This window comes from Pseudochaenichthys georgianus, chromosome 12 (assembly GCF_902827115.2).
Source record: "Pseudochaenichthys georgianus chromosome 12, fPseGeo1.2, whole genome shotgun sequence".
NCBI lineage: Eukaryota > Metazoa > Chordata > Actinopteri > Perciformes > Channichthyidae > Pseudochaenichthys > Pseudochaenichthys georgianus.
The window spans coordinates 13065319-13077476 of NC_047514.1; the positions used below are offsets into that span (position 1 = coordinate 13065319).

The 12158-nt window shown below is 41.1% G+C and overlaps 1 protein-coding gene across 2 annotated transcripts in view; it reads right to left on the minus strand.

Annotated features, from left to right (window-relative positions):
- Positions 1-4823: 4823 nt before the first annotated feature.
- Positions 4824-12158, minus strand: part of rai14 (retinoic acid induced 14) — a 37106-nt gene continuing 29771 nt past the window's right edge. For both annotated transcript variants that reach the window (XM_034095625.2, XM_034095624.2), the window contains 9 exons: positions 11815-11946; positions 11101-11202; positions 9927-10553; positions 8933-9402; positions 8422-8590; positions 8150-8317; positions 6943-7113; positions 6770-6835; positions 4824-6443 (listed from right to left, as the gene is read on the minus strand). In XM_034095625.2, the coding sequence (XP_033951516.1) occupies positions 6357-6443; positions 6770-6835; positions 6943-7113; positions 8150-8317; positions 8422-8590; positions 8933-9402; positions 9927-10553; positions 11101-11202; positions 11815-11946 (1992 nt within the window). In that variant the 3' untranslated portion in view covers positions 4824-6356. The remainder of the gene's footprint in view (positions 6444-6769; positions 6836-6942; positions 7114-8149; positions 8318-8421; positions 8591-8932; positions 9403-9926; positions 10554-11100; positions 11203-11814; positions 11947-12158) is intronic.

Here is a 12158-nt window from a genome sequence, read left to right on the forward strand (position 1 = left end):
GCCCCATGAAGGCAGACTTCAGATATTCAGTTACGGAAGGGGTGTCCGAACTACGTTGTCCCTTTTTTAATTGGCCCGCTGCTAATTCTAAAAGTACAATGGCCCACACCTGAAACTTGTGCGTGTCTTATAATGTACTTCTTAAATATATACAAAAATATGACATAGTATCCATGTGTTAATAAGCCCAATCTTCAAATAAATTCAGCCAATTAAAGTTGAAAATATTTTCTAACAAATCTTAGCTGATAAAAATAAAGCCCTAATAACTTATTTGCACAAAAAGCTTGAAATAAACCCTTCCTATTTTTGCCTTAACCCCCAACCCCCCTCCCCAATCTGAGGCTTCTGTTTTAAAGAACAAAATAATGAAACCCAATGGACAGCTGTGATAGGCTGTTTTTTTTTTTAAAAGAATATTCAATTATCCAGAAGAATTTATCTCGATTGATTGATTTTGCTAACTTTATTTATGAGGCAATATACCTATAGTGAGGGGCCAAGCCCTTCGTATGTGGCCCTCAGTAAAAAGAATATGGACACCCCTGAGTTACGGTATATTCCCATTGTTTGATAAAGTCTCTTTTTTGATATGCTTGCAGCAGTCTTTATACTTGACATTCTTGTGTTATGTCCCACCACAGGAACATGTCATTAATATCACAGACATGCATGACATGATCTTTATGCCCAGATGACAAACTGTATAATCCCCATGGTGAAGGAAAATGCAACCACAGCAGATTGATGCACTTTAACAGTGTTTTTTATATTACATTGTGATTGTGGGTACAAGTAACCACAGTTTGATCAGAGGCAGAGTTCAGCTGCAGCACAGACACGTTGAACATGTCACCAGGCACGGGAACTTCAGACCTTTAGCTGGGTCTCACAACCTTTAACACACACATTCACAGTGCATGTTGATAACCATTTTCTGCAAATGTGTCAGATATATAATAAATTCCCAGTCCAGATGTATTATAAAATGGGAAATAACACTTTATTAAGTAAAAGCACAAACAACACATACTGGCAGATAGTTGAGCAGATAACGCAGGCCTGCTCACTGAGACCAAGCATACGGCCGATGACGCAGATTAGAGAGAAGCCATTCAGAAATATTTACTAAGCCCACAAACCTTGATTAATATGAAATATACAGTATAAACAAATAGTTAGCGAAAACACGGACATAAAATGTAGAAAACGTTCCCAAAGTGGTGACTTGGCAGCTTAAAGTGCTCTACTTTATTGCTGCCGTGCTAAATCAGTAGTGAGTCATGGTTTTCATGAAACTAGAAAAGTAACCTCTTCATCATCAACATCCTCTTCCTCCACTTAAGCCTGTACCTCTCATGCTCCTGACAGATTTGATGGGTTCACAGGAGTCTCTTAGAGGCAGATTAATCACCCCTCTTGTGATTCAGAATATACACGTGTCTCACTCCTTCTCTGTGATTTTCCTCTTGGCCACAACCTCTTCTCATTTCCCCCCCGAATGGCTCCTTCTTCCTCTCCTGGGCTTTTACCTTCTGTCACGACTTGTTAACATTGTTTAAACCTTTCACTCTTCTTACTAATTTATCTCTACCCAGAATCATCCTAATACCTGAATCAAGTCACTTACTTTTTGTATTCATTTATCATAAGCTGTCTGTCTTTGTCCTTTTTGTGGGAGGTGTGTCAGTGACAGAATAGCTACCATGAGAATAGATTGGACACTTAACTTCAAACTGACATTTCAATGTCTTCCTTTAATAAGCAACAGAAACTATTATATAACAGATCCATATTTCCAGATCCTCGTCAAATAACGCCGAATTGAATATTTCCGTGGGAGTTCATCCTGCTACTCACTACAGATAAAGCCTCAACTGGATTAGGATCACACACCAGATCCTGAGGGCCCAACATGTGGGAAAGCTAAATTGACAGGAAGTTGTTGTGTAAAGGCAGAGGTAGGTGTGTGTGTGTGTGTGTGTGTGTGTGTGTGTGTGTGTGTGTGTGTGTGTGTGTGTGTGTGTGTGTGTGTGTGTGTGTGTGTGTGTGTGTGTGTGTGTGTGTGTGTGTGTGTGTGTGTGTGTGTGTGTGTGTGTGTGTGTGTGTGTGTGTGTGTGTGTGTGTGTGTGTGTGTGTGTGTGTGTGTGTGTGTGTGTGTGTGTGTGTGTGTGTGTGTGTGTGTGTGTGTGTGTGTGTGTGTGTGTGTGTGTGTGTGTGTGTGTGTGTGTGTGTGTGTGTGTGTGTGTGTGTGTGTGTGTGTGTGTGTGTGTGTGTGTGTGTGTGTGTGTGTGTGTGTGTGTGTGTGTGTGTGTGTGTGTGTGCCCAGCGGCTGGAACACAGGGCAGGAAACAGAACTCCGATAAATGACCCAGTCGGCTGGCAGGACTTCTGAAAACAAAGCCGAGTGGACATTGAAGGAGGAGACTGAGAGTTGACATCGAGGAAGGTGGGCCTAACCCTGGATTAAACTGGCTCTTTCATGCGGGTGGGCTATGTATCGACAGTGGGGGAGGGGTGCATTAGCACCTTATGATATTACAATATTAAAATATACACCCCTTTTCAAGTGCCATACATTTCAGAAAAATTCAACAAGCAAATCTACATTTCAAAGTTAAATGCACCAATCTGGTGCACGTGGAGATTGACATTGAGAGGCTAGATAAAGAGAATAGACCATCTTTGTTCTCTAAACAATTCAGTCATAACAATTATCATTAACACGTGTGTTCAAAATGAGGTATCAACCCAGCATAAAGCAGACAACTACAAAGCAGGTAAACAACACAGCCGCAAAATCCACTGGGGGGTTTTCGAAATATTAATATGACTTTTTTGAACATTTCAGAATACTGCACTTTGATATTATTGCTGACATTTTTGATATACAGTACAACGAATGTTTTAATTACATGTTTAACATACTATATTACAACATTTTCATGGAATTTTCAACATACCCTATGTATTTTCTTTTTCATATTTTCGAACAAGTCTTAGTTGATAAAAAAAGCCCTAATAACTTATTTGCACAACAAGCTTGAAATAAACCCTTCCTATCTCGCCTTAACCCCTCCCAACCTCCCCAATCTGAGGCTTCTGTTTTAAGGAATGAGCTTTTTCATGAATCTTTCGACATGCAACAATTAGAATCTTTGATGAAGTTACCGACAGACTGCACTAAGACTTTTTTAATGAAAATGTAGACATACTGTATTTTGAATTTTTCGAAATGTTATTTCTACAAACTATAACATTTATTTTTTCTTAACATTTTCGGCTTATTATATTTTGATCTTTAAAAATAGTTTCAACATACTATCCGAATAATTTTTTCAAGTTTTCAACACATTATATTCAGAGTTTTTTTATATGTTGACATTCCATACTATGACTTTTTCATAGATTTGTCGACAAACTATAATTAGAATTTTTATTATATTTCCGACATACACTGACTTTTCTCAAATGTTCAACATACTATTCTATTACTTTTTTCTCAAATTTTCAACATACTATTCTATGACTTTTCTCGACATACTATACTAGATATTAATGACATTTTCGAAATTCTATAGTATGTATATATTTGCTGTTTTTTGTGTGTGTGTGTGTGTGTGTGTGTGTTTATTTGTACCCGTAGATTCTGAAAAGGGTTCCATCCTGACACTAAGAACAAACACAAACATCTCTAATAAAAGGACTAGTACAAGTATACCCTGCTCCGTCGAATGTCAAAATGTTTTAAAAACATTTTAAGAAGGAAAACACTAGTACAAACATGGACATTCAAAATTCACAAATACATGACTAAAAATAGGCATCTGTGTGACCCTCCTATGATGTGTTAATTTGTGCAATAGCTGCTGGGATAAAACTATTGTGAGAAAGTGAGAGGTTCCCGTAATTTAAGAGTAAATTGTTTTGTCTGGAAGGTGTGGGGGGACATAAGCACAAGGGGTGTGTGTGTGTGTGTGTGTGTGTGTGTGTGTGTGTGTGTGTGTGTGTGTGTGTGTGTGTGTGTGTGTGTGTGTGTGTGTGTGTGTGTGTGTGTGTGTGTGTGTGTGGTGTGTGTGTGTGTGTGTGTGTGTGTGTGTGTGTGTGTGTGTGTGTGTGTGTGTGTGTGTGTGTGATCTGCAGGATGAACCTAATACACTCATACCCATTCATTTTCTATGGCGGTCAATTGAAAAAACATCATGGGTGTTTCACTGTTGAATACATCACTAAAAAAGCAATGCAAGTGGTGATCATCAATTGTATATGTTCAGAGGCCTAGTGTGGAGGATAACATAAGGTCTTGAGGCAATTGGATGAAAAACACTATGTATGATATTTTTATGAACTTTCTCATGATACTTCAACGTACTATACTCGGACTTTTTCTCAACATATTTTCGACGAGTTTTGGTAAATGCTGCCACCTAGTGGTCATATCCCTCTTTAGTTTGTACCGCTCTTCTGCTTCACCTAACACTAAATCTGATTTGAGTCTTTAATTTCTGGCTTTACATTTCGCTGACAGAGGAACAGCCTCTGTCTTTATTGGCAAACGTTCATTAACACCATCTGTCCTAACACTCTGAATCCTCTGTTTCACAGTTAAGAACTGGTTCCTGCAGTCCTCGAGTGTAGCATGGATCTGTGCACATTTAAGTGTCAAATCACAAAAAAAGTAACTGTTGCCTGGTTTTTCTGAGATTAAATTGGCTATCTTTGTCTCAAAGCTTCACAAAATAAGATGTTACTGTATTACTTTACTTACTTCAATAATCACATTTTTACGCCAAACAAATAAAAACAGACAAAGGATAGAACAGTATCTTGAAAATGTTTATGTGGGCAACAAAGCAGTTGGCAAACAAGCATTTATTTCATATCTCTTCAAAACCGTTAGTGATGAAACAACCAACAGAAGAGTAATTTCTTTCCCCTTTCTTCTCACAACACATTTCAGCCAAGGCCTAGAGAAAGGTGGTTTATGATATTTTAAAAACCTTGACATAAAGCTCTCCTCAGGGTCTAACAAATCTCAGTCAGCTGTAAATCATGTAAAACACAAGTGGGAGAAAGCTTCAGTCAGCCGTAACCAGCGTTGGGTTTGTTCTTAATAATCTCAAGAGAGATGATCCCTAAGTGCAGATGGCTCTAAGTACAGTACTAAGGCAAAGGAGTGTGGTGTTATCAGTTATATATTCTGTACAGTGTAAATCTGTACCTACAATGAAACACTGAATGAGATGGGAGTATCACAAAGACAGAACCTTGACATTCTTGGTACATGTAAATAAATTAATGAAGGAAGTACAGCTGGTGAAATTGGCATGTGTGACTGACTAACAGTACTCCTCAGGAAGAGACTGATTACAGGCATGTGACAGCAGAACACTTTCTTTTATCAAACTCATTTAGCATGTTTTTCAAGTAAGGATTTTCTAAACAAAAGACCAACGTGAAAGATTAAAAAAAGACGAGAGAAATTGTAAGTACTTAACATTTTACCAACTAACTATCCTCTTTGTGAAACGGACACACATATGGATCTCTTACTGTTGGGTGTTGCCGTTTTTAACTTCAGTAAACTCTATGAATAATAACAGGAATATAAACTAATCCAGAACAAGGCCATCAAAAATACAGCTATCAAACCTCTTCAGTAAAGTACAGTATCTTAGAAAATATGGCATGGTAATAAAATGCAGTAAAATACACTTTTTATATATTTGTTGTGCCAATAGGAAGAGAGCCATACAAACAGTATCATGCTTTTCTTCATACAAGTGCGACCAAATATCAATTCATTTCTGAGCTGGTGTTAAGCAAAGTCACATGCATTGTTAAGAGGGCACAAATAATTTAGTTTGTATCAGGAAAATGTTGACAACCATGACACCTTTGGACAAGTAAAATAATACTAACACTGTTGTATCATAAAATAGATACTAGCAACAGCAGCGCCAACTGTTTCTTTTTCTCTAAGCGCACATTGTAACAGAAAATGACATGTATGTTCCTGTCAAAATACACACACACGGCTGAATGTGATTTAATGTTACTGCACATACTAAGACTTTAAATGTGTCGGGAACCACCATGATGCAAAGTATCTGTGCTGGGCAGGGCAGGGCTTTCCCAAAAACGTCTCCCATCATAAGGTCTCTATCTGTCCGACTGACATTAGCAAAGGCAATGAACACGACTGTAAACCTACTCCTCATTAACTAATACTCTAGGTTTATTCAGAGGCACCATGTGTTGGCCGAAGCACCGTGTGAATTCTGACGGGAGGAAATGTGCTAACAGCAGCAGTTCATGCTTGTGGGAAACCAGACCATATGGGGGGGGGGGGGGTCTTAGCAGGTCTCCTTGGCTGGGCTTGGCATCTTGCACATCATCAGGATCTGTTTCAAGGCTTTCTGGACATCCTCGTCCATCTGACCCTGAAGACATAGATTACAGTTACCCAATTACAAAATGATATCTAAGGCTATTACTGACTGTTGAATACTGCAAAGTTGTTTTGCATGTTCATTCATACAAATGTACTAATAATATGTATTTTAAAGCCTACTATTTGAGACATTAGATTCCAGTAGTGGTTTGCTTGGTGCTGATTGGTCAAGCAAGCTCACTAGCAGATCACAGGTTCAAGTGGGTGGGACAATGTTGTATCCTGAGTATTATATTTAGTATTATTTATATATAAAAAATGTTTAGCACATTGAGATGAAAACGTAGCTTTAAGCAAACTAATAGATGGATTTACCTGGACAGCATAGAGGAGGTGCATCCTGTAGACGGACACTATCTCCTGGTGCTGCTTCTTTGACTCCTACAAAGATAAAATGAGGTAAATACACATGTTTTCACTTTCACATTTAAGTATTGTCAATAGAATAGGAGGTTTGAAACTAAGAAAAAGTGGAGATCATATCTTACAGTCAGCTGGTACTGTAGCTGTTTGATTTGCTGCTGCATGGTCTCCAGCTCCTGGTTGATCTGCTGCTGTTGCTGCTGCCTCTTGGCCAGAGAGCCGGCGCTGTAGGAGAGCTGTGATAGGCTGTTCAGAGCGTCCTTCAGCTTCCCCACCTCCCGGGACAGGTCATCTATCTGAGAGGGGGGAAATGACAGGTTAGTTTTTCTGGAATCTTTATAAAACAGTCTCAATTCATTACTTATGCCTCCTTATTACATGGCTTAGTTGAATACTCGATTCTGAACATGTGACACGTTGTTAATCCAGAACAGACAGACCGCTGTCAAGGACTTATTGACCGTTGTTAAGGACGCTCACATCTGCACAAACAAGTCCTGGGACAAGAAAACAGCGGAGAAGTAACGGGGAAGAAACCCTCCTTTTTACACAGCGGTCCAGACATAGACATCAAACGGCAAAACATCTTCAGTGTGCAGTTACTTTGGCATTAGGGCAGGGATATCTAGATACTTTCCAAGGTTTGACATAATGAATTGTGCTACTTTTAAAGCAAGCAGCGATGTCTTCAAATCTGTAATCAAAAAGGTCTGCAAAAACGCTATCGAAGCAGCTCCTGCCGTTGCTACGTAGTTCAAACGGTAACAACGGACTATTTTTATTAGCAGATGCATGTCATTTTAAAATCAATAATAGCCTACTATTTTTTAAATCAATAAAAACATTTTCTAAATCTATAAAAGCATTTCCATTAATATTGAGTCATATCGTTACTTTGTTGAGAATGTGGCCATGTAATAAGCGGGATAATGTGCAGCGAGGCGGTCATTATGGGGAAAAGAACACCCTTCGTGCTGATCTGCCTGTCGGGTTATTATACCCATACTGTAATGACCGCCTCGCTGCACATTATCCCTTACATGTGAGTTGAGGCCAGAGAGGGAATATTTTTGTACGAGTCTTGAGAAATAATGAGACATTATTTTATAGAAGATTGCTGGCTATTACATATTTTTAAAGAGATATTGTTAAAACAAATAAAAATGTTTTAAAACACAACAAAGCCCTGATTAGACAGTCTCAAGCTAAAGTGGACTCGTGCCATAAAACACGACCAGTTGCAGAATCACATTTCTAAAGAAGTGTTGGTCAGACAGAGTACTGCTCGAGGAGATGAGGTATTCCCACATTTTCTACAGGATTATTCCTCACCCTCTTGTTCTTCTCTCTCTCTGAGGCCACGTGGTTCTCCACCAGCTGTTTGAGCTGACACACTGCATCCTGGGCCTCAGCCAGCCTGCTGGTCAGCACCTGGTTCTCCTTCTCCCTGGACATCAGCAGCTCCTGCAGGGCCTCCAGCTCTGCTCGGTTGTCCCGGGCCTGATGGATACATTGAGTTAGGTCAGTCTTAAGACATACATAGTATGAAGACAATAAACAGTCAAAATCAAAAGTTGTTTTGTATCTGATGTCTTTCTTCTCACCATCTGCCATGCATCAGCCGCCTCCAGAGCCATCTCGTCCTGCTTCCTGAGGGCCCCCTGGAGGAGCTGCGTCAGGCGCTTCACCTCGCCCTCCAGCTGCTCTCGCCTGCTCTCCTGCTCCATGCGGGAGGCTGAATCCTCTTGGGTGCCATCTTTGGCTGCAGACAGCCTTTTTATTGAAAGACGCACAAGAACCATGTTGTGAGAACTTCCACTACAAGAACACTTTAAAGCTGTCTAATTAGTTTGGCCAGTGACCGTTAGACTTCTTGCAGGCTCAACGTTATCAGCTTATCACTTCAATATGAGAAACATGAAATGTAAACACTCTAGTAAAAGTCTAAAACATTTTTTTAGAAAAGCATCTAGGTAAATGTACATATTTTACATTCCTGCACTGCATTTGTAATTTCATGAGCCCCAACTCTACCTCAGCATCCAGCTGAAGTCACTACTAACAGCAGGATAAGACACATCTGTCACTTACCTGTGACATCCTACTTTTCCTCACCTTTTCTGAAGATCCTCCACCTGCAGGATTTTCTGTTGCAGCTGCTCCTTCAGGGCCTCTGACTGGCTTTCCAACTCTTTGATGGCGTTTCCCAGAGATGACATCACCTGTGTGTGGTCAGCGAGGTCCACAGAGCTCTGAGCCTGAGCCTCGGCCTCCTGCCTCAGCAGAGAAATCTCTTCTCCCGCAGATAAGTGCTTCTTCTCCGTCTCAGCTAGCAGCGTCTGTAGCTCCTCCACCTTGCTGATCAGCACTGTGACCTGCTGCTGTTCTGAGGAGGGGGATGAGGGGGCGCTGCCCTCAGACAGCTGTTTCTGAGCAGCACCCAGCTGGCTCTTGGTGTCGCTGTAGGAGTGTGAGAGCTCCAGCAGGCGGCGCTGCAACCCAGCATTCACCTCGCTCAGCTCAGCCTTCATCTCTTCAAAGTCTTTAGCTGCAGCTTCAACTGGCACTGTGCCCCTCAGAGCCTCCTACAGCCACAAAGGAGACGGGGTCAATTCAAGAGGAAAAGCTGTCAATTAATCCAAGAAGTAACGGACGTAACATAAGTGGGATAGAAGTCAAAGTTGAAGCCATTTCACACATTTAGTTTAGATTTCAATGCAGCAGAAACACAACAAATGTCATTTTGCACATATTCTTCCTGCAAAAACCTGGCGCCTACATTACCCAGATTGCAACTCAACCACTGAGAGTTTAATCAGAGTCAGCTGTGTAATGGTAGGCCTTATGTAGCCTCAGCCAGCTCTTGATCTCTGGTAAGCTTGTTTCTTTCTAATGTCTCACCTCCAGATTTGATTCATTTTAAAATTGGTCATTTTCAGCTACAACCGGCTAAGTGCCAACTCAACTCAACAGATTGAGCAGCCACTGGATGCTACTTCTTTGCAGTGGAACATCCCGAGACCTGTAACCTGACTTTGATGTGTGAAATTGCTGGGATTCCCCTTTCAGTCATACTAATGTTCACAGAGGAAACGAGGCCCATATTCACCTGAAGGATCCTTATCTCCTCTTGTGCCTCCTTGTGCAGCTCCTCAATCCGTACAGTCCTCTCCCCCCCCTCCTTCACACTCCTCAGCGCCTCCTCCAGCTGTCTGCTTCGTTGAGCTGCCAATTCCAGCTCAGATCCTGATTGGACGAGCAGGGCCCTCAGCTGCTTTACTTCCTGTTCTAGTGTGGACGATGTGCATCTCTGGACCTCCTGTTGATCCGTCTCACCTCCCATGTGCTCCCTCAGCTCCTCCACCTCCTCCACAGCCTGGTGGTATCTCTCCTGAGTGTCTGTCAGCTTCGCCTGAAGCTCCGCCAGACTCTCCATCAACTCTTCCTCTCTTCCTTTCTCCCTGCGGGTTTCATCCTCCTCTCCTTCTCGCTCAGGTTTCAGCTGGGTATGAAGCAAGCGGTTTTCCTTCCTAGTTTCTTGCAGTGTTACTTGAACGCTTTCTAGCGCCAGCCTCAACAGCTGGATCTCTTCTTTGCTCCCTCCTCCATTCTCCGCTTCTTCCCTTTCCACATGTGGCAGTGACTCAAAATCATCCTGGGTGGAGTGGAAGGAGGAGTTGGAGGTCATGCTGTTTGGACGACTGGTGTCCTCGCTTCCCTGGAGGGATGGATGTTTCTGTGAGGTGAGGAATTGAACAAATTAGAAACCCACTAACAAAGCACAGAGAACTTGGGCAAGTACTTGCCGGCGAACTTTTCAAATTGTCATTACATTACATGTTAGACGCTTTTATCCAAAGCAATTACAGAGGGGACCAAGAAAAGCAGCAATATTTTATTAGCGTCTGCGATAATAAATTGGTAATTAATCAAAGTTTAGAGTAAATCTGTACTGACATCACTTACTTTAAAAGACATCCAGTGTGTGACTAACTCAGACTATTTAAACCTATTTGTTTGTAGCCTTTATTTAACCAGGTGAGATCAAAAGATCTCTTTTTCAAGGGTGACCTGCATATTTATAAACCTAATATTATATATTGTGTTATTTCTGAATAAAAACAGAACTTTCAAAATAATGTGTGATTTGTTGCTATAATTTAGGTTTTATGCTTCTTACATAAAGACTGCAGCGGTTGCTCAGCTTATGAATTTGAGTATGTTCATTCATCGGTTTACGGTTAACTCACGTGTGTTAATGAATGGGTTGCATACTGTAGTACCTTGAGTTTGTTTGCAAGTTGCTGTTTCTCCAAGGTGAGAGCAGCAATCTTCGCTTGCAGAGTAGAAACCAGCGCTACAGATGCTGTAAAACCTTGCTCGACCTGTCAACACATTCACATGCAGAGGCACACACAGACAGAACAGCAACGTTAAGGACCACTAGCTGCCTTCTGAAAAACAAAACGAGTTGTGACACGTATAAAGCTTAGGTAGACCTCCTTCAAGAATGCCCAAGGTGAAAAGGTTCAGCAGTACACAGCTGTCTTTTGTCAAAGTATTGTATTACACTGACAAAGGCAGTGTTGATATAAGATTTCTAACAAAGACTTTTAGTAGTAAAAAATGTTTTTGTGGGAGCCTTGGAAACGTGCACCCTCTTTAACAGTTACATCGGCTTTTAGTTTGAGTGAGTAAACTTGTGATTTATACACAATAGCTCAAAATGAATCAAAACCACCGTGCAAAGCACCCATCTTTATCTTCATCCAAATAGGAAAACATATGTATGCTTTGGTAAAACATTAAATTACAATATGTAAGTACACCAATAATTATACTCGGTGCATGTGCTGTACTCTACGTGATAAATGCTCTGCTTCTCACACCAAAACTCTGACGTCATTCCGTAAGCTGAAAAGTCATCACATCTGTTTTCCAATGGGCTCACCTGTGATATACTACAGTCACTAAAGTGTTGATCAGTCATTAATCACCTTTGTCTCCGGGTCGGGGCCCGTCTGCTCCACCGACTGCTTCAGGTCTTCGATGGTCTCCAGCAACATGGTTCTCTCCTCATGGAGCTTCTCAACCTCCGCTCTCAGCGTCGTACCCCTGACCTCATCCTCCTTTCAAATGAGAGCAAGGAGGAGTGGAGGTAAAGAGGAGTGGGAGGAGAGAAAAGTAAAGGTGAGAAGAGGAGGAGGAGGAAAAATTAACAGAGGGAAAAGGGTGTGAAGGCAAGAGTTTCGCTAATTGGTCCATGAGATGCTACTGTATCATAAATCACTAGTTAATTATGTAGGAAAATGTCTCCCTCTGGAGTTGAAGTCAAAGAATG